The following is a 22,163-nucleotide window of genomic DNA, read 5'->3' as shown; positions in this document are numbered from 1 at the left end:
AGCCGTTTTAGGGGGGCGTGGCAGAGTCTTAACTTTGATAAAGAATATCTCTTTGGTTTTGAGACTTTATTCTTTGCAACTTCAGGGATCTTATCTATGCACAAACAGCTTGTAACACTCCAAAGAGAAAGGAAAACTTGAAATCGCATCATATGACCCCTTTAATGTGTTGCACAGCACAATAAAATGCTCTTTCATTAATTGCATAACATTTTCTGTCACTGCACTAATATCTGTCAGTATGAAAATTGCATTTTCACGAATGGGGCATGTTAAAGTTGTTTTGTTCTTCCGCTCTCCTCTCATAATCATTCTTTTTTTGTGCTCTGTTGGTAGTAGGGAAATAGCAATTGGGAGAGCAGAATACCTGCAGAGAATAAACTTGTAAATTTTAATGTGTTGCACAGCACAATAAAATGCTCTTTCATTAATTGCATAACATTTTCTGTCACATATTTTGTGAAACATAACACACTGTATTTATTTTTAAGTCTCAGTGGGGCAACACCATTTATGTCAAAGGATGCATGATGGCTTTAGAGGAGTGGCTTCCACGCAATCTCTACATTGTGGCTGGAGTCTTCATAGTCATATCATTGCTACAGGTATGGGATGTACTAAAGAAAAAAATACTGCATGGAAAATATATTTTACAGCTAGATGTCACTCTCAGCACTTTTATTTTCACAGAGCAACCAAAAGCTTAAAAATAGCAAAACCACTATTCAAATGGTTAAAGCAGGGGTTCTCAAAGTTTACATTCAAAGGTCCGAATCTGAATTCTCATCAACGTCAAAAGGTCCGAAATAATTATTACTAAACCTTTTTTTAATAAACATGCTCATAACTTTATATAACAATTCAACTTTATATATGCTAATTATCATATTAATGACGTCATCAAGTCGTACTTGCGTTTACTCTCTTAACTGTTACATACAGTACTGCATTTTTTTACAACTAAATGCCCTATAAAGCTGATCTCATTTACATATTTTCTGTTTCTGAAATAGTACTTCAGTGTAACTTGCAGTCAACTGAATTGCTAAAATCTTGAATTATAACTGCAATACGCTGTTATACAGCAGTGAATTATATTACTTTATTTTATATATCATGCAGCACAAACGTGCGTCTGTGTTACAAACTATGTGCATATTTACTGATAGGTTTTTGGAAACACTGTTTTGTACTCATTCATTCAAAGTCTGCTGTGGTTCGGTCCGTTGAATGTGCCGCTAACTCTGCCGGTCGAGAGAGACGAGTTGTGTCGGGAAGGCGAAAGCTCGCGCTTCCGAGGTGAAACCGGTGACATTATTCTACTGAATGAAAGCTAAGGTTTATCCAAAATGTTGCTAGTTGCTATGCGCTTTGTCTTACAAAAAGGTTGGTAAACACTGCAACACTGGTTCATGCGCCCCTGTGTGTGTGTGTGTGTGTGTGTGTATGCCATGGAAGTCTGAGTGATACGAGTGCACTTGAAATACGAAGTGGAAGTGGAGGCAGGTCCGGATTGAATTCCTTCCTGGTCCGGATCTGTACCGGAGTCTGGACTTTGAGAAGGGCTGGTTTAAAGTATTTGAAATCACACTAATTATGATATAAACATTAGAATGAAGTTGTAGGTCCAGGAAGGAAAGTACCTGTCTGCGTTTACAGTACGTGTCTTAGTTTTGAGGTTAATCTCAATGTAATGTTGTGTCTTGTGATTTTGCTTCTAGATGGTGGGAATCTTCTTGGCAAGGACGCTGATTGGAGACATTGAAAAAGTCGAGTTGAATTATTACTGAGCTCTGACGTAACTGAAAGGGAGCTAAGGGCAATGTATTGAAAAAGTCGTGGACCTACTTTTATTTTTCTGCGTCTCTTTTTGTGGAGAAGAGGACTCTGGAGCATTCACTGGACCACCTTTTCAGCATTTCTATAGACCACATATTGAATACGCAGCTGCCTAAGTTCACTTGGATACTGTCACGTGTGCCTTGTCTCTTCTTCAAGTTTACCTCCAGCCCTTTCCCTATTTTTATTTGAATCATTTTTTTTTTTTATAGGACTACCATTAACCAAACATTTGTATTTTTGGGACCACTATTAACCAAGCTGGGTATACATAGTGGCAACATAATGGGACCATAACCTGTAAACTAACCTGAAATGTAATTGTAATGATGTGAAGAAGTCAACCAAGCTTAGATTACTGAAAAGTGTCTATATGGTCATGTTGCATACACTCCAAAATATTGTGTACATTTTTGTTTTGGGGAACTAAATTAGGAATTAGTACGAAAGCACAAACTGGAACAAATTTAGGATGTTTTTAAGAAGCAAGTTTATTTTTCCTTAGATAAAAACATGCATAAATTAAGATTAAAAAATGATCCTCATAGTAAAAGTGTAATGAAAGAGAACCATTTTTACGCAGTTTTAACTGCAGTAAATACATATTTTTAACATTTGTTGAGTTTGTAACTTAATCTTTCTGCAGACAGAAGTTCTGCATTTAATGTCAACTGCAAAGAGTGCAGCAGAAAACTATCAGGATCTGACCAGAAGTACTCGCATGTAAACAGAACATATTGAGAATGCAGCTGGGTAGAAATCAAATGTCAGTGAATCAAAAGAGACGTGAGCTGATCCATTTGGTCCTACATAATGGAGGTAAGATGCATCAGTATGTATCTTTTATTTTACAGTAAGCAACTCGTATGCGCTGTTTTGGGTCATTCTGTTAATGATAATTTTAACGGAATATCTCACATTTGTAAATGGTCACTTTCTACTGGACCTGTACAAAACTTTAAGAGTCACTGAAGTTTGATGGTAGTCACCATATGGCTTATACTGATGTCAACATTGCCTTGAGATGCCAACACTTACCTCCTTTTTTCTACTCTTACTTGGTGACTTTATACAAAAATGCAGATTGTGCCTTTTCTCTGGCATTGAAGATTTCATAAAATGTGTAGTATACCATGTTTAAGCTGGACAGAATCATACCCATGCTTAACCTTTTTTACGGGTGTTCAAAGAATATTTACTTTTTTGTGTTTTCAATTGAAAATTTAACTGCCATTACAGCACAAACTACTTAAAACATAACAATATTAACATGTCTTCACACTTGAATTAGCCAAAACGCAATATGCATTCTTACATAAATGCAAACACCTGCCTGTCTACACTCTTTCTATAGCCCAAAGACTTATCTTTTTGAAGTTCTATCGTAGTATGCTTTATAATATGACCTCTGAAAATCTCTTCAATGCAAAAAGAAAATTATATATATAAAAAAAGAAAGCATTTAGTTAATCTTTTTAATTCAGAGTGCACTATTTTGTCCCTTTTTGGAGAGTCTTGTCTGTGCCACTGTGTAGTGTTAAAGCTTGATAGAGTATTTACTAAAATGCAGTACAGTCAGTTTCCCTGACCTTGCTGCAAGAGCCTCCTTTTTCATGAAGGGATGTTTTTTTGTGTTGGATTTAGATGTTATTTGTTGTTGGATATTTGTTGTCTTTGTAAATATTTTCTGAATTCTTTTCAGCATTTTTATATTCAATAAAAAAAAAAAAAAGAGTTTGACATTATCAGCCACACTGTCATTTGTCTTCTAAATGAAATATGCTGGTTGATGAAGCTCATACCAGCTTTGAGCTGATATGAATTATGCTGAAAATGTTGACATTGCATTTAAAATCCATATCCCATTCATATTTAAATGTAATTATGTAAAACATGTTGCCATCTTTCTTTTAAAGCAGTTCATCACTTTGCACAACACAATACACATACAGACAACTTAGTAAAAACTTATCAGTAAAAAGCAATAGAGTTCTTGAGTTTATTTCAACAATGTCTTAAGTTCACCAAGACTGCATTTATTTGATCAAAAATACAGTAAAACAGTAATATTATTATATAGAAACATTATTACGATTTAAAATAACTGCTTAAACTATTTAATATTTAAATTTTAATATATATTCAAATGTAACTTGTTCCTGTGATGGCAAAGCTGAATTTTTAGCAGCCATTACTGCAGTCTTCAGTGGAACATGATCCTTCAGAAATCATTCTAATATGCTGATTTGGTGCTCAAAAAAGATTTTTAGTCTTAATAAATAGTGGACATAAATAGTCCAGCTATGGAGTCCACCCCAAGATTCTAAAATGTGTCCTTGCTGAATAAAAGTATTATTAAAAAAATAAAAATCTTAATGATCCTGAACTTTGAATGGTACTATACCTTTTAAATGCACATTCCTGTTCTTTTTGTGCACAAATAATCAGTGGAAAAAAAAATTCATTTCATTTTAGAAATGCATCATATTATGGAAGTAAAATGTGTAGCGAATAGCTTTTCGCACTGATATTTACGGACTTATATAGATTCATTTTCTTCATAAAGAAACAATTCATTAAAATAATCGAGTGTTGTAGACGTATGGGAGAATGACTGGAGCAATTAAAAGTAGGAACGTTTCCCCAGGGCTCTATTAAAAAATTGCCTGAAGCAGGGACAAAAAACAACCTAAACAATGTAACATAAAACCAGCCTTTAAAATTCAAACTTTGCTCTGGGTTATGACATCCGAGCATCAGACTTTCAGGTCAGAAAGGTCCACTTCTTGAGAAAATCTGCAGTGCAGTACATTTGCCACAAACCTTGTGTGTCTTTTCAGCCCATAAAACTACTAAAGCATCTCTCTTATTATTTAGTAGTGGCATTTTCCAGTTCAAAGTGACTTAGACACACTAATTACAAGCACAATCATCCTGGAGAAACCTGGAGTATCCTGCTCAATGGTGATAAAGCAGAACTGGGATCTTGGTAACTTCGCCATTTCACGGTCACCTCTACATTAGATTGAACACCTTTGACAATCCGTCCTAATAAAAAGTCCCATTATGGCCTTTCTGGCAGGGCAGATGGAGTGGGAACATACTGCGAACAAATAAAAAAGACCATCGACCCTCTGTAGGGTGATGTGCACATATTTTGCTGGGTCAGAAGTATAGAAGATCTGATTTATCTCAGTGGAAGATACAGAACGACTATCTCTCTCATGGAAAAAGCTTCAGTACAACTAAAGGATGGACTGAGGAAACAGTCTTTTCCTGTTGTTGTTAAATCCGTCCTTCCTTAGACACACTTTCTTCGGATGCATTGTTTCAGTGTCCACACTGGTTCTTATTTACATAGCTTTTTGCATCACATCCTATTATAAAGAACAGAAAATAATAATTCTATTTCAGATACATTTATGCTTGCACTACATGAATGCATTCGACTAAATAAATAATAAAAGAGCAGAAAATTGATCGCTAATGGCTTTTCATACCCGGATCCATGCACAGTTCCTTTACATCAGGCTAGTTTGTGTCTACACATTTGCACATAATTAGTATAATCTGGTTCATTTCATATTTTACCATGTTTAAAATCAGAATTCTACAAACTTTCCTTAAAAATCAGTCCAGGAAATGCAAAAAAGCCTCAAAGTTGTACATATCACTGTATAATTTGTATAATCTGCTTCACTTAACATTTTAACCAAGTTTGAAACCAGAATTCAACATATTTTTCTTAAAAATCAGCACAGAAAATGCAAAAAATTCTTAAGTTTTACGCAGCTGTGTATAATTTGTATAATCTGCTTCATTTAACACAATTTACCTTCTTTAAAACCAGAATTCTTCATATTTTCCTTAAAAGTCAGCACAGAAAAAGCAAAAAAAAAAAAAAATCTTAAAGTTTTACGCATTTCTGTATAATTTGCTTCATTTAACTCATTTTTACCATGTATAAACCGAGAATTCTTCATATTTTCATTAAAAAATCAGCACAGAATATACAGTGTCACAAAGGTCTACACATTTCTACGTTATTAGTATAATCTGCATCCTTTAACACGTTCACAATGTTTAAACCCAGAATTCTACATATTTTCCTTAAAAATTAGCACAGGAAAAAAAGTCTTTCCGTTGAGGCCTGATCATAAGGCACTGTAACTCAGAGGCAGAACATGAGGACCAGAAATCTTGTTTATTTTTGACCATGTTCTTTGAAATGCAACGAACACCCTGCTACATTAGCTGCCCTACAGAGATTTGCCTTTGAAGTCTTTATTGTGCAAGGAGTCATGGGAAAAGCCCTCCGAAATCCACAGAGGGCCCAGTCCGCTTGCAGGCCTCCAGCAGCAGCTCTTTCCCTGTAGTTGTGATGATTTCCTCCTGAGAGTAGACAGATGTTGCCATTTTTCAGTGCACTGTGCATTCTAATAGAATGAGTACAAGATTTAAAGTCTGTTTTCTGATACACAATGGCTGGAAATCATCGTATGCTAAAAAGGAGCATGCTATGTCATTCGATCTATTTTACATATTCAAACATATGTCAAATGTGGCCTGAAATAGTGAGGGCAGTCTTGTTTCCAGCACTGCTGTGCTGTGTAAATCTGACTTGCATTTGTATTCATTCGGTGATTGTCTCTATCTGAGCTAAACCCATTGTAATTTTCATATACATGTAGACAGGTTCTACAGTGTTTTTTATGTATTTTTACCATATTGCAGAGGCGTGAAGCGGGAACGCTTGTTGACAGTTGTACAACGTCGCCTGCATTTGCATGTAACTAATGTCAGAGATTTCACAGCTTGTGACAGCATTCCAGAAAGTGAAATACATATCCATGGTTACACAGGCTATGCTGAAGGTTTGTGGAGATGCCAGGCAAGCTCTCAGTTATTGAAAGTTGCTTTAGTACCTACAGATTACATTACATTGTTTGACTCCGGAATCAGCCCTGACTCCTAATCCATTCCTCACATGTTGAGATGTTACAGCACTTTTAGAGATCCAGAGACTTTAAGATGGACCAAACTTTAATCCTGCACATGCTGTCATGTATCTGGGCATCAGAGCTTCTCCACAGTAAAAACATTGTTCTGGAGAATGATGAAAACTTACATCTGAACAAGCACTGAATGGCTGCACAAGAAAGTAATTAATTTCCAAACAACTGAAGGCAGTTTATTGGCAAAGGCACATTCTGCCATCATTTATTTACTTCACAATACATGTCCAAAACATAAGTTTTCATGGCAAATGATAGGACGGTTGTTTCATTCGATTGTAACTCAGTTTAATAACAACCAGCTGCAAACGACTGAGTGCGTGACTGCACTTTTTAAAAATGTTTCCTACTGAACTGTGAACCGATTCATACCTTAAAAGTAAAGGCTACCTACCGCTACTCCATCCAAAAACAAATTAAATTCTCTCATCATTTAATCACCCCCATGTCGCCCTAGATGTATAGCCTATGCTTTATTTCTTCAGATGAACATAAACGAAGATTTTAAAAACTAAAATATTCCGTCTCTGTGAGTCCATATAATAGGGACTCCCAAAATTGACGCTTAAAAACACACACAAAATGAACACAACGGGATCCATAGTGGATGAATCGACATAGGCCTACTCTAAAGTCAGACGATAAGGAATCTACAAAAATAACAAAAATACTGAAATTATTAACTAACAAATGGGTTTAAGTCATCTCATCAGATCCTAATGTAGGTTCAATTGTAATGAATAATAATAAAAAAAAAATAAATAAAAAGGCAGAATGATAGTTAATTGTTTTTATAATTGGCATAAGCTAAATCTAAATAATGTAAAACAAGCACTACAAAGTATTAAAAGAAAACAAATTATACAGACACTTCGTATTTAACTGTAATTACTATATTATATTTAATAGGACTGTGGATTGGATTGTAACTGTTTTACTCTTTTGACCAGCAGGAGTCGCTATAGCTTCGAAAAAGTGAATCATTTTGCGAAGCAAATGGTTCAATTGATTCAGAGTTAGCCTGACCGATTCATGCAAAAAAAAGAACCGACTCAAAATAATTCAAGAATCATCGAAAGTTGTGATTCTAAATAAACGACAGATAAAATTGGACGCACTGCTTGATTCCTGCAATATTATGAAGTGAATGTTTCTCAGGTCGGTATACGACAGTATCGTTAGATAAAGATTGGTTAGTCTGTCAAACAAACTGTGTCCCTTCTGACCTTGACACGGCCCGAGCCCCAGATTGCTCTTCACTAAAATGTTCGATTTGATTAATCGACTTGTATGGAGTACTATAATCATGCTTTTGTTGTGCTTTGACTTTTTTTTTAAGCTTAATTCCTCGAGCCTCATCCGTCCAATTTCATTGAATGGAAAAGAGCAGTCTGGACCTGCACTGCCTTGGAACAACATGATGGTGAGTAAATGATAACAGAACTTTAAGCTTTTGTTCTCAATAAGTACAGGAAATGACGTTATTTTCTATTTACTAAATTTACTGGCCTTACTGTGAACGATTCATATAAACTATTTTAAATGTATGTTGGTTGGTATAGAGAAATGTTTTTATCTTTTGCATTCTTGAGGTAAAAATCCATTTACCCATATGTCACACACTATTACTGCTCTTTTACCTTGTGGAAGTCGATGAGGTCAGCAAGGGTGGCATGACGGTTTTGGTCCACACCCAGAAAGCTGTAATAGTCCCCAGAAGCATCGATAAGGAAATGCTTGAAACCGCTGGCTGTGCGATAGGACAGTGTGTAGCCCCATATCCTCTCACTGACCCGTACCAAGAAAGAGCCCTCGGCAGCATTCATAAGCAGTGTCTCTGAGTCCTCTCGGGAGATGATACCTTCAGCATAGACAGTGGAGCAGCATTATAAACTTTTATTTATAATGCTGTTAATTATGTGTACACTAATTCAAAACAATTTTTTGTGGATATTAACTGAGGCACCTCACAAACACTGGCCTGTTTACCCTTGTGAATTGCTATTTGCAATTAAATTAAAATGTATTATTTTAGTTTAAATTTATGCAATCTCATTTTTTGAAATATAGTTACAGTTGAATGTACTGACAAACATTTATGGTAAACTAAAATTTAATGTTAGTTCTATTGAAACTTGTATGTCATGTGTTGAAATATGTTTGCATATACACATCTCATCTGTAAGATAAAGCTGTAATTTAGTATGTTTAAAATATATTTCCTTTAAATGTAATACTGAATAACAAACTACAGTTACAATTCTAATCATGTACTTTAAATGTGCTTTACTATGTTAGTCAACATACCAAAATAAGTGTACTTCTTTGAAGCAACTTTTATTTGACATTATTACAAAGTGCACTTTTTAAAAGTATACTTAATTATAGTCATGAGTTCATGCTAATATTATATTATCTGCAAGTAGCTTTTTGTACTTTGATTTGAAGTACACTACAAGTGCACATTCAATACAGTTCTTTTTTCCACAAGGGTAACAAATTAAGAGTAGTTGTGTAGGTATTTCAGCATTGTTTCCATTGTAATCTTGTTATCTCTGTAATGGAGTCATCAGGTGCCAGATAGAAAGTGGTATAGTATGTTTTTTCCATGTATCTCTACCAGCAGTGTTGGTGTAAATCGACACCGTGGCTTGTGTATGTGTGTGTCAGTAAGGGTATGAATGAGTGTGCGTCTGTCCTCTTATCTAGACGCATCTATTCAGAATCACACAGACTGATGTGTGGCCCACATTCCGTTGGAATTTCCGACACTCACAAGCCTATTAATCTGCTCTCTTGTCATTTAACCAGGAGTCACACACTGTAACCCATTCTAACATGACAAAGCTGCAGGACTCATGCCAGTAATTAGCCTAGCAAAGCCTTTGAATTATTGAGCACTCCCTCTCAATTTCTCTCTACTGTCTGTCCGTGTACAAGTAGATGCAGACACATACACCACCGCTCTCCATCTGTTGGTCGTCTAGTTTCTGGTTTCAAAACAAGGGCTGCATATTCCACACTCCATTTCTCTCTCCTTGTGGATCTGGGTGACCGTGTGTATACAAGAGGGTAAAAGGGCAGAGATCTGTTATCTGCTTGAGAGGTGCTAGCATATGTCTGCTTCGCTAAAACTACTCATGTTTTCCACTTGCTTACGAGATGGTAGTCGTCAACTACATTATGCAATTAATGCTGGCAGTGGCAAGCTATTCGTGTTGCACACAATTTAACAGTTGATCATGGATTTTAATGCATCGTATCAGATAACGGGAGACACCAGAGCGGTCATTAAGAAACCTTACCGTGGAACCACGGTGCGATAGCATTGCCATTCCGTTCGTATCCCGCTTGTTTTGGTTTCTGCTCTTCAGTGAACCAGAGAATCACCATTTCCCTGGAACTGGGCCGTGGTGTTCGCACCCATGCAGGGCTAATGGGAAAGAAAAGCGCTACTTTACAGAATTACACAGTTCTTGATCTAATGCATAATTCTTTTAATAGGACCAGCATAAGATGGTTTGGTGATTTTAGATGGTCTCTCAATCTGGTCAACAAGGCCTGGTTTGCCTATATTAGAGCATTTAAGGCTGGGAGAGCAGCTGAACCAACTGAACATGGGCTTGGACAGTCTGGGAGGCAAGCTAGACAAGCTTAAACCAGCTAAGACCTACGAACCAGCATAGGGTGGTCTAAAGCGTTTCTTCTGTAGGGAATTTTTTATGCACACATATGTAAGGGTGACTGGTAAATGTAATCTTTGGCAAATTAAAAACATATCCATTTTAATGCTCTAAGATATAAATTTAAGATGCCTAAATTAACTTGTAATTTTTTTTATTAACAAAATGCAATACCTTGAATGTGAGTCACTTTGAAATTAAAATGTCTGCTGAATACAAAATAAAATAGTATTATAGTATATAATAATTCTCCATATCAGCCATAATTCTAATGTTTGTGTGTTCCAAATAAATAAATATTTGCTTAAAGCACTTGAATATAGTATAATCTATATTCAGTGTCACATACTGTTATTTCTCTACAGAATGGCTACCTGTCCATTAGTGGTTGTGTTGCTGTTGTACTATGTCTGCGGCTTTGTCTGCGCCGGGACAGAGGGGGTTCTGCACGCTGAAGGCCGGGCCTGGGACGGACTTCATTGCTAGAAACCGGACTAACAGATGGTTCAATGAAAGTACTGTGTCTCCGGTGGGATTGTTTCTGGAAATGGCCACTCAGACTAGCAACGTGGCCTTTCTCTATGGCCCGTAGTGACTGGCGCTTATGCTCATCTCTCGCCCAGCGAGCCTTTCTTGTCATCTCCTCATCAGCTTCTTTGGAGCGACGTACTAAAGAGGAAGAAGTAGAAAGAATAGATGGAGAAAAATTGATAAGAAAGGATAGATTGCATGCAACTTTGCTGGAAAATCCAGCTTTTATAATTTATATAATGCTTATAAAAGCTGTGGAAAGTGTGTTTTGGAACATGGTAGCTGGTTTCTAGCTGGTCTAAGCTAGACTGTCTTTGTAGCAACAAACTAGCTGCTATACAGTTGTATACCAGGTAGAACATTGACTAGGTAAATTGATTAAACATTGACTAGATTGACTAGTTACCATGTTTAAAAACAACTTGCCTAACTTTTAACCCTCTCTCTCTCTCTCTCTCTCTCTCTCTATATATATATATAATGTATATATAAACATGGTAAACTGGTATTTATTAGGTTACCAGGTTTTTATGATTCATTTTTAAACCTTTTTTTTAACATCCACACAACAGGCTAAAGATATTTTTGTAGATGTTAAGAAGAGACCTAATAAACAAAAGAAGGGGTTTGACATGAAAATGTATATGAAGAAATAACATCTTCACTCACATTGTTCCTCCCACTCTTTGTCACCTTGTTCACTTCTTTTTTGTTCTTGTTCAAGGGACATATATAGCTCCTTGGCCCTTTTTTCCTCTGCACGTCGTATCTCCTCCTCTTCCCTCTGCTTCTCCTCTTCCTCTTGTTTCTGTGTGAGAGTAACACATTTTTTTTTGTGACGGAGAGAGTGTTGACAAATCAAATGCACCTCAGTCCTTACTTAGGCTCAGGATGTTGTTCTAACTCTTGCAGCACTAATGAATTAGCACCAGTGGCTCATTAGCTGTGTTGAAATGGAAATCATTTGGTTGAATAATTAATCCTCTAGGACACTAACATGGTTGTTTGAGATACTTAAGCCGTGTAATTATTGGCATAAGGTAATTACCAATGAGGCGTTATCTGAAAACAGACACTCCTTGTATAGACCAGTAGAGTCCAAAAAGATGACTGCAGTTTAGGTCATGACAGTTGCTATGGAAAATGTTGTTCATTCTTGGTTCATTTAGTATGGAGATGTTTGTCTTTGAGTTTGCTGACATAGTTGCTCTTTATTGAAGTGTCTTCTCATAAAACTGAAGAACGTCTAACTTAAGGCCATGTCCACACGTACACGGGTATTTTTATAAACTGAGTTTTTCCTTCTTCCGTTTTAAAAAAATCTCTGTCCACATGAAAACGCAAACGCATGCTATGAAGCACTGTCAAGAGCATGCCAAACCAACAGGTGGTGATATAATCTCAACCGTAAAGCCATGTTGGCCAATCAGAAGCCTGAAAAAGTCTCCAGTAGGCGGAGATAACTGCGCAGGCGACGACGACACAAGCCAAAAACTCCGGTTTCGCTGTCTACAAAAATGTTCGGTTTCAGTGAACTGGTGCTGTGTTTGCGTGTGGACGAACGGCCAAACCGCGTAGAAAAAAATAACCGCGTTCGTGTGGACAGGGCCTAAAACAACTTTTGAGAGGTTCACCCATTTTCTTTTCACTCTTCTCTTTACGTTGTGCCTCGACAGTCTTTTTAAAGATTTCTTAAGGAGTATTGTGAGAGAAACACTTCAAAGTTTAATGACTTTAAATTTCCAGCAAGAGGGATGATATGTGGGCTGTGATAAATGAGCTCTTTAATATTTGACAAGTTTCTTTAGAAGGTCTCATTACCAGGCCGCAAATCATGGCTAACCATCAAGGCCTCTTTGGGAATCTGCAGTGTGAATATTGAAAAACGGTCGTGCCGCCACACTTGTCTGCCCCGACTCCTCCTACGTTCTGCCATTTTCTTTTTCTTCCTCTTTGAAAAGATAATGCCATCAGTCCTCAAAAACGTATGATATTTAAAGGGGTCATCGGATGCCCATTTTCCACAAGTTGATAATATTCTTTGGGGTCTTAATGAAAAGTCTGTAACATAGTTTGGTTAAAATTTCTTAGTGTAAAACAATCACCGTCAAAACCAGCTCTGTCTACAGCAGGGGTGTCAAACTCAGTTCCTGGAGGGCCGGAGCCCTGCAGAGTTTAGATGCAACCCTAATTAATCACACCTGATCCAGCTAATCAAGTCCTTCAGGCTTATTTGAAAACTACATGGTTTGTGTGTTGGAGCAGTGTTGGAACCAGTGTTGGGTGTAATTAGTTACTAAGTAATTAGTTAGTGTAATTTAATTACTTTTCAATTGAAAAAGTAAAGTAACGAATTACTCTTATTTTTTCTGTAATTTAATTAGAGTTACTTATGTAATTGAACTTAATACTGTGTATAGAATGTAGAACATTTTTATACAATGCAATAGTGGATTTAACGTCAAAATCTAACCTTAAAATGCATGCTTTTTATGTACCCTTCTCACTTTAAATACTTTGGTGAGTTAATAAGAATATTGGTAACACTTTAGTGTCCAATTCTCACTATTAACTAGTTAGTTATTAGCATGAATATTACTGGGATATTGGCTATTTTTAAACTAATTTCAAGCACTTAAAAATGTAATAATAGGTTTTTAATAGATTACTCCTATTCATTTTTCTGTGCGCTCTTATTTGTCATTGACCCTTTCACATTTTAACGACTTCTACTTTTCTCAACATCAACCAAAAGCAGCTTCAGCTTTGTGTAATACATTTTCCGTTTCATTTAGCCTCAAACTGGGAAGCAACTAAGACTAACATGACAAAACAAAAGTACATAGACTGTTTTGGGGAACTAAAAAAAGCACTCGGCCATGGTTTTTGTCATTGATGCAGCAAGTTGCCCTCCTGTTGGTTTCAGATTGAGTATTGATTGCCTGGTTGTTTTCCTCATTGTTCTCTGTCTTTCAAAGGGAGGTAGAGAGAATAGAAGTACAGAGGGCTCACCTCCACATACTGCAGCCGTTCCACACAGTTACCTAAATAATTTACAGAGACTTTGGTGTTAAACAACATCCACCAAACGAATGTTAGGCCCTAAAGGTGGACATCATTGCAGGTCTCCTACAAGTAATTGATCACTTGGATTGTTTTGTGACTCCCCCTGCTAAACTTTCTAGCAGATGGTTTGGATTCTTGAGTAACGCTGGCAACCGTTTTTATCTTGCTGAGGCCAATTAGTGCATATTCTCATTTTGCAGCACATTTAGAAGTTTGAGGGTTTTGTTGATCAATCACCTTTAGTTTCTCCCGTATCCGTTCCTCCTCCTGTTTGGCTGCCTTCCTGTCCTCAGCTTCTTCCTTCCACTTTCCTGCAACTAAGCGTGCTTTTTCCTTTGTGATGGCATCTCTGAACTTTTGCTTTATTTCTTCTTCTTTCTTCCGCCTTGGAAAATGCCAGAAAATAAGGTGGAAATCTTTTAATAAAATAGGATTTGAAAATTCCTGAAACAACCTGATTTAACTTTCACGCCTGTGTATTGTTTTGCTTCCTTATAGGCATATTTGGAAGAATGACATGATTTTTCTGTATAAACAAAATAAATCTTATATTTCTATGTGGCACACTGAAGCATGATGATAAATCTCTTCAGGAAAAGATTCCATATTTTATGTTTTTATTTTAGAAATGAAACGAGTTTCTAATCTTGTCAGTTGATACAGATAAACATCATGGATTTGGTGTTCAGCTCACAATCCTCACCACAGCTCCTGGGCTTCTAGCTGAGCCTGTCGCCTGGCTCTCTCCTCCATCAGCTCTTTGACAATCATCTGGTATGGTTTGTCTCCAGGGGCGTCCCCCATTACCCAGACCCACACCTCGCCATCTCTGCCCTGCAGCCACTGAACACTCTTTCTGTTTTCTGGAGACAGTGATAAAAGCAGATGTGAAAACCAGACTAGATTATATTTTTAAAGTTATAGTTCACCCAAAAATTAAAATGGTCATCATTCTCTCGTTTATCACCCTCATGTCATTCCAAACCCATAAGATTTATGTTCATTTTTGAAACACAAATGAATATATCTTTAATTTATATATGAAATTTTTGTCCATTCATTATCAGTGCATGCAACCAAAAGTTGGACTCATCCATGTTTCCGTATTTGATGAACTCAATGTGTTGATCAGTGTTTATATCTAAATAAAAAGCCTAAATTAAATCTGTTTATCATATAAAGTGATCGTGTTTCTTTAGATGACTTGGATTAAACTATTTGATACATTTACAATGTGTTGTTGTAGTTTTTGATGCGTCAAAGTTTTGTTTGGGTAGACTTTCAATAGATGAACAAAAATGATGATAAAATAATAAAAATATTTTCATTTGTGTTCTGAAGATGAAAGAAAGCCTTATCGATTTTGAAATAACATGATGGTGAGTAATTGACAACAGGATTCTGATTTTAGAGTGAACAGTTAAGTTGTAGTGCACTAAATACTGTTTCTGCGTCCAAACCTCTACTCTGTTCAATTGAGAATATTATTTCAACAGTCATTTATGAGCACTATTTATTTATAGCACACGTTTAAGCCAAGCTTTTAAAAGATTTCTTATGTTGTGTTTTGGACACCAATATTTTAACGATTCATTAAAAGTGAATTGGCGTCTGGCCAACTGAGATTTTGGTTTGGATATAAAAGTTTTCAAAAGTTTTCAATAGTACAATAGCACACCATGAGTGTATATTAGCACCGCTTGTTGTTTGCTCTTGGGATCTACAGTAATCGAGTGCTTGGACTGAGATTTGGCAGACTTAATCTGATTACATGAAGGCCTAGTAAAGTTAGCCTTGCCAGACTCACCATCTCTCTCCTTGGTCAGGGGTCTTTCCCAGCTTCCTTCTTGGCTCTCACTCTCTGTCCATCGTCGCACCTGCTCCTGACGTATTTTGTAGAAAAGAATCTGCCTCTGCTCCTCATTTAGTTCAGCCAGAAGCTCTGGATCTACAAACATGTCTCTCAAGATCTGTTGCATCATTCTGGACTGCCAGAATTTCCTATCCAGGATCACGCTGGGAGAACTGCCTGATATATTTGGAGCAGAAGTCTTTGAGTCAAACAAGGTAAAGAGTTAAGTACCATTTCAGCATGCTTGCCTGGAACAGCCTGCAATGTTTTACACCTATAAGTCGTATGTGAGTCTTCAACTACAAATGCCCTGAGACAGTAACATAGTTCTCACTTTATTTATATTGACTTTTATGTGTTGGTTTAGAAGAATTTCTTAGGTAGTTGTGGCAAAACATTTTGCAGGTTGTATCAGAATACAAGTCACAAACATACTGTTCAAAAGTTTGGAATCATTATAAATTTTGATAAATTGATACTTTGTTAATCAAAGATGCCTTAAATCAATCCAATTTACAGTAAAGCCAAGCCATTTTTAATGTTATTGATGACTATTACTATATTAAACATTTATTAAAACAATATTGGGGTTGCATTCACTACCTTGTGTATAGAATATTTGTTATATTTGTTGTGTAGAATATATATTGTATTTGTGATGATATATAATAGGGCACTTCTCACAGACCTTCTGCTCAAACAGTTTCTGGAGCAGCTCACCCATCCATACTACTTTTTTATTTTCATTTACCATCCAGTCTTTATGTTCTTTTGCTCATTCTACCCATTTCTTTTTATTTGCCAGTGTCCGATGTTATATTTTCACTAAAAGGCCAATATTTCAAGAGTATCCACTAAAGCAGATGAAGCTGGTCTTTGGTGAGTACTGTTCAATGAGGCTGCCAGCTGAGCTCCAGTGAAGACTCCGTTTCTCAAACTAAGGACTCTGATGTGCTTGTACTCTTGTTGTTGTACATCTGGGCCATCCACTTCTCACTTCATACTGGTTAGATTCAGTCTTCTTTCTTCTTTTAAGATAGTAGAAACTGATTAGCTTCTAGAGCTTTTTTTTCTATAACTAAAGCTTCACTTTATGATTTAATAAAATATAAATTAGTTATTTCATTCAAACAGTAATCATTTTAAAAACATTTTTTGGTAATACTTTACCAATATACTTGGTAAGTACTTACATTTATTACATTAAAGCATTTTACAATTTACAGTGTTTTCATTGTTCAATTCAATAATGATCAAATTGTATAAATATGTGTAGAAACTTAAAAGTAATATTAACAGAGAACTGTGTTGTACTGTTACCACTTTTTTCTTTTGTCTTTTTTTTTGTGACTTTTTTTAACAATTAAATGTTACATTGGTGAATAGAAATATGAGCTTCCTTCAAATACATACATGTCTTAGTGATTCCAGATTTGTGATCTGGTGTATTTAGTGTTCATTCCACTGTATCATTTTCATTTTTCAGTAACAGAATACAAATATTTTCTCAACATCTTACAATACAAGAATAGAAGAAATACAAAAAAAAGAATAAAATACAAATGCAAAAAAAGAAAAAAAATACATGTCTCATAAACTCTTAACAGTTGTTTTCTACACAGAAAATCAATAGCTAGCATTCGTCAGCACTCTGTTTTCTGTGTTCCTGCATTATTCATCTTACTGACCTGCTCTGACTCTTTCAGATCCCTCTGTGTCCTGCCAGCATGGAGCTTCGCGCTGTCATTGAAGAGTCGAACACAGCCAGCTGATTGCCGGTGAATACAGTGGTGCGTTATAGTGTCCCATCAGATCCATGATGAGGGTTTGTGTGGTTGCATCTATGTTGTGACGGGCCTCTGGTGTGTACTGCAGGTCAGAAGTGTCCCACAGGTGAATGGACAAGGGCTGTTGTCAACCTATAATGCAACTGGATCTCTCTCGCTCGCTTTCTTTTGCTCTCTCACCTCGGAAAGCAAACAGGCAAACACACCCAGAGAGAGAGATACTGCTAATGTAATTAGAAACCTCTGTCCTATCTAGGGTTCATCTGGTCCCATTGCTCTCTTCATTAAGTCTGTCCTCCTGCGGTACACTGCTAATGCCTTTGCAAGAGAGACTTTGAATTATTCTTTAAGCTATTTAAGCAAATATGATGCTGCCGACTTGTTTGGCATGAATTATTAATTTGTATCTTTATGTTGCTCATTCCTTAAATTTTCTTTGTATCTGTGTAAAGTATCGCCTTAAACACAGATTGAACAAAGTAAATCCTTGTGACTTTGAGCTTGTATCTGTACATCTGGGGAAATGACTGAAAGTGTGTTGGTGTATTTGAATAGTGTCTTAGTGTTTTTAATGTTCTCAGCTGGGCACCACAAACAACCATGTGGTGCATAATTCTCTCTCTTTTTCTCTTTCTCTCTCTGTCCTTTATCTTTCTGTGTCAAGGTTATAGTTCCTTTTCAAAAGATCCTTGAGTTTTATTTCCCATACAGCCTTGATGAATGTTAAATAGCAGTGCATGTTCATGCAAGTATTTAGCTCTGATATTTTTTAAAATAATACATTTTTTTTTGTATTTATAATAGTACATGCATATTTCTATGAAACGTTAAATAAATGTCATAAAACTTTGATTCATATACTATGACATTTCTACTTGCCTACTTTTCATTTTCCATTTTTATGAATGTTATAAATGCAGACAACTTAAAAACAATACGGATACTTTCCGGCGGGCAAAACTAAAAGTTTACACTCTCACACTAGCACTCTCCTCTTCAGTACTTCTTAAAAAGTCAATTTATCTCCCAGCAAGCTTAAGCCCCAGGCATCAAGACAGATTGTTTTAGGTCCTTTCTCAGCTGTAATGACACGTGAGATATGGAATAGCAGAACTGAATGTGTGGGTGAGTGTGTTACACCATCTGTAGGTTTTATGTGTATGTGTGTGTATCACCAGACGTGAGTGGATGAAATTGATCAAGTGCTACTAGACTTGTGGGCCACTGGCACCAGAAGTTCTCAGTACAAGTAACCCTTTGGGGTACAAGTTAGTCAGTACAAGTCAGTACAAGTTAGACCCTTTGGACTCAGGGATTTATGTCTAAACCTTCTTGTTTCTTCTTCAGAGGTTTCATGACATTCCCATTATAAACTTGACATATTTTTGTAGGCCAACCCGAAAGATAGCATCACTCTGGTTTCCTTTACTAAAAACCCTTCTAAAAATGAGGATTTTTCCATTGGTTTTTGGATTATTGCAGAAAATAAACTTCTGTGTCCAACCAAAGTTGGTCGTCATGATGATCTACACCATTAAATACAACATTTATGAATTTTGAAGCATAAATACAATCGGCAGAAGTAAAAAGCTATACACAGGCTATAAACACCACCACCACCATTAAACTTCCAACAACTCTTTCAGTCATTATGTAAACAAAAAAAGTAAAAAAAAGTAAAAGCTTTAAAAAAATCCCAAAGGGGTATTACTGATGTATTTTATGTCATATAAAACATGAAAATATCTTGAGCTTGTGTTAACCACAGACTTTATTTTAGGCATTTAACCAAAACCCATTCAAAGAACCCATTAACTTCAGGACAATGAAACCGGAAGTGCTAAAATGCTAACTTCTTCCTAGGTTTTGGCCCACAAAAATACATCATTCCTGCAGCGCTCTATTCCCCTTGGACCTTAGCTCTATTTTTTATGCCTTCGAAGAATGCATACGGTGCCTGCACACACTACAGTTATGTGACGTGATAACAGACAGAGGGCAGTGTTGAGCTAAAGTTAAGTGAGCCATTAGAGATTACTTGGTCTTTCAAAACAACTCTAATCAAGAACAAGGCATCCAAACGGGAAGAACCAATCAGAGCCAAGGCTGCCGCAGCCTGCTTGGCACTGGTCTACCTGTCGGTCACAGTCTGCTGTCAGGCTTTGACTAATGGTGTCTGCCAGTCTCGTATTCACGCTCTCTCTTGCTCACTCTGTCTCCCTGGCTCTATTCTTTCTCCTTTATGTCGCTTTCTCCCCTCCAGTGACTCGTCACCCCTTTTCTCCCCACATTTTCATCCGCCTCTCTCTGCCGTCCTTCTTTAGTTTATATTCTTATTCCTTTCTAGTGCTAATTTATCTAACCGATGGTAATAAAATCCCTGCTTTTTTGCAATTAAGGAATTAGAGATGAGTGGGAAAGCTTAATGGTGAACTGCAGCAGAAATACATCCTCCCTCAGACAGTCTCATGGACACAATCTCGTTTGTGTTTAGAGATACGCACAGCCAACCTGCAATGCCCACGTTGCCTTGGGCTATGCACAGCAGCACATAAATTAACACAACAATGAGAGTCTTCAGTGATCGCATCTGTTGCGCACTGGGCAGAGATGAAGGCTGTATGGATCAGATACAACAAGTAGAGGGAATTAAAGGACTGGATCAAACACGCAGCGAGAGAGGAAGACAGCAATCAATCTGGCTGTTTGAGTCGCTCTTTACTGGTCCAGATAGATTTGCTGGGGTTATGACAGGTGTCCCTGTTGTGTGATCTCTTTCTCGCCTCCTCGCTCTTTTTCCACGCTGCATTATAGCTCTATTATAGAAGCTTAAGTGGAAGTGTGGAGACATACGGATTGACATCAAGATTTGTGTGAGTGTCAGAGAGATGCATTGCCTTGGGTGGAGAAGTGCTAAAACATCTTTCTAAGCAGACACCATATGCACCATAAAATGATATGCATTTGTGAGGGGTATGCGTGTATATACACAAGCATTTATGTAATGTTCATAAATATAGCCTCAGACGATCAAACCAAACAGCAGGGGTGCCTGTAATTTGAGTCAAAGTAAATTCCCCTTCACAAAAAATCTTCCTCCTGCTGTTTGTGTGGTACAAGAAGCCACATTACTGGAGGTTGCATCTCTTCAATCATGGCAATCCGTGTCTTTGATATTGTGTTCCAGAAATGTGTTTGTTTTATCATATCAGTACTTTTCTACACATTAAAGATCAATCAACTTTATAAGCTGCTCTGAGAAATAAAGTGAAATGTGCAGAGATGAACATTTTTCACTGTTCATGATTTGCGTGAGTGTTTACATGCGGCACGCATACCTCTCAAAATGTACAGCAACAGTGCAGCTCAAAATAGAATTCATAAACTTTATAAAACACACTGGAGCCTTGAATAGTTTATCTTGTAAAAATATAGAGTTTAATCCTGCATGAATATTATAAAATATATGACTGTCCTGTATTTTTCCTATTATTGTTATTATTATTATTCTTATGTATTTTTGTATTTTACTATATATGAAAATAAAACAATTATATATGCGCACACACACACATGCTGCAAGCAAGCTTTTTTATTGAATATATCTTAAAATAAATTTTTTATGTAATGATGTATCAGAAAGACAATATAGAAACAACATAGAGCAATAGATGTGTGAAAGTTTGAATTTATTATGAAGATGATGAGGGCTTAAAAACCTATAGCTTATGATCTAAATATGCTCTCTTTGTTTTTCTGACAACAGATATTTGCTTTAGTGTATTGCTGTATCCCTAACATTCCTTCTTTAAATGGCAATGCAGTACGCTTCAGAGATTTGACACGCTTTCATAATGGTGTGACTGGGCTTGTGTTCATTTTTGTTATTTGAAGTCTCACCAGAGCAGCTCATCCTGCCCCCTCCCCTAATGAAACCACAGAGGTGCCCTAATTCTGAACATAAAACGCTCTGGATGCCATATTACCGGCTTCTCTAAACCTTGAGGTGGCATGTAATAGGCAAAGCCTATTGTCTTCTTTCTTGTCATTTGGCTCAATGAACAAAATAGACACTAGGGAGAGGACCACGCCTGCAACTCTGCACAGTTCACTCTCCGTTCTCTCTGTTTCAAAGGCTGATAGATAAACAACATTAATATATAAAGCTGTTATTATTATGCATCTGGGGCACAGAGTTAGTATGTTAAAAGTCACAAGTATACTAGTTATCGCAACTCCAGTATGCAGTGGGATAATTATTGTGTAGGATGCTCTGCTTGACAAGTTTATCTTGACCATCAGTAGCTCAATACAGATACCTGTCTCTTAGGAAGAAGGCTTTGGCCAGCCAAAGTGTGAACTAGACATATCAATTTCTTCCATACATTTG

At 36.7% G+C, this 22,163-nt stretch overlaps 2 protein-coding genes across 3 annotated transcripts in view; one reads left to right on the top strand and one right to left on the bottom strand.

The window, feature by feature from the left end:
• Positions 1–3,575, top strand: part of LOC107713891 (tetraspanin-14-like) — a 9,776-nt gene extending 6,201 nt beyond the window's left edge. For both annotated transcript variants that reach the window (XM_016519538.1, XM_016519537.1), the window contains exons 8-9: positions 492–605; positions 1,722–3,575. In XM_016519538.1, coding sequence (XP_016375024.1) covers positions 492–605; positions 1,722–1,790 — 183 coding nt within the window. In that variant the 3' untranslated portion in view covers positions 1,791–3,575. The remainder of the gene's footprint in view (positions 1–491; positions 606–1,721) is intronic.
• A 2,462-nt stretch (positions 3,576–6,037) lies between these two features.
• On the bottom strand, positions 6,038–16,116 carry LOC107713884 (SH2 domain-containing protein 4B-like). Its single transcript, XM_016519530.1, has 8 exons — positions 15,942–16,116; positions 14,838–14,997; positions 14,372–14,519; positions 11,738–11,876; positions 10,912–11,206; positions 10,160–10,287; positions 8,495–8,715; positions 6,038–6,231 (listed from the first exon to the last, which is right to left on the bottom strand). The coding sequence occupies exons 1-8, from the start codon at positions 16,114–16,116 to the stop codon at positions 6,139–6,141; spliced, it is 1,359 nt and encodes a 452-aa protein (XP_016375016.1). The 3' UTR covers positions 6,038–6,138.
• Between the last annotated feature and the right edge of the window lie 6,047 nt (positions 16,117–22,163).

The sequence above is a fragment of the Sinocyclocheilus rhinocerous genome, unplaced genomic scaffold (assembly GCF_001515625.1).
Source record: "Sinocyclocheilus rhinocerous isolate Xijiao unplaced genomic scaffold, SAMN03320098_v1.1 scaffold1170, whole genome shotgun sequence".
Taxonomy (NCBI): Eukaryota; Metazoa; Chordata; class Actinopteri; order Cypriniformes; family Cyprinidae; genus Sinocyclocheilus; species Sinocyclocheilus rhinocerous.
Note: the sequence above shows the minus strand (reverse complement) of the source record. Positions and strands in the feature narration are given on the sequence as shown.

Bases quoted from the DNA above. Each gene is read 5' to 3' on its own strand.
- LOC107713884 (XM_016519530.1), bottom strand. From the start codon at position 16,116: ATGATGCAACAGATCTTGAGAGACATGTTTGTAGATCCAGAGCTTCTG. The intron at 14,520-14,837 runs GTGAGGATTGTG...GCATTTTCCAAG, and splicing joins CTAGAAGCCCAGGAGCTGTG to GCGGAAGAAAGAAGAAGAAA. The intron at 11,877-14,371 runs GTGATTGATCAA...ACTCTCACACAG, and splicing joins GGATACGGGAGAAACTAAAG to AAACAAGAGGAAGAGGAGAA.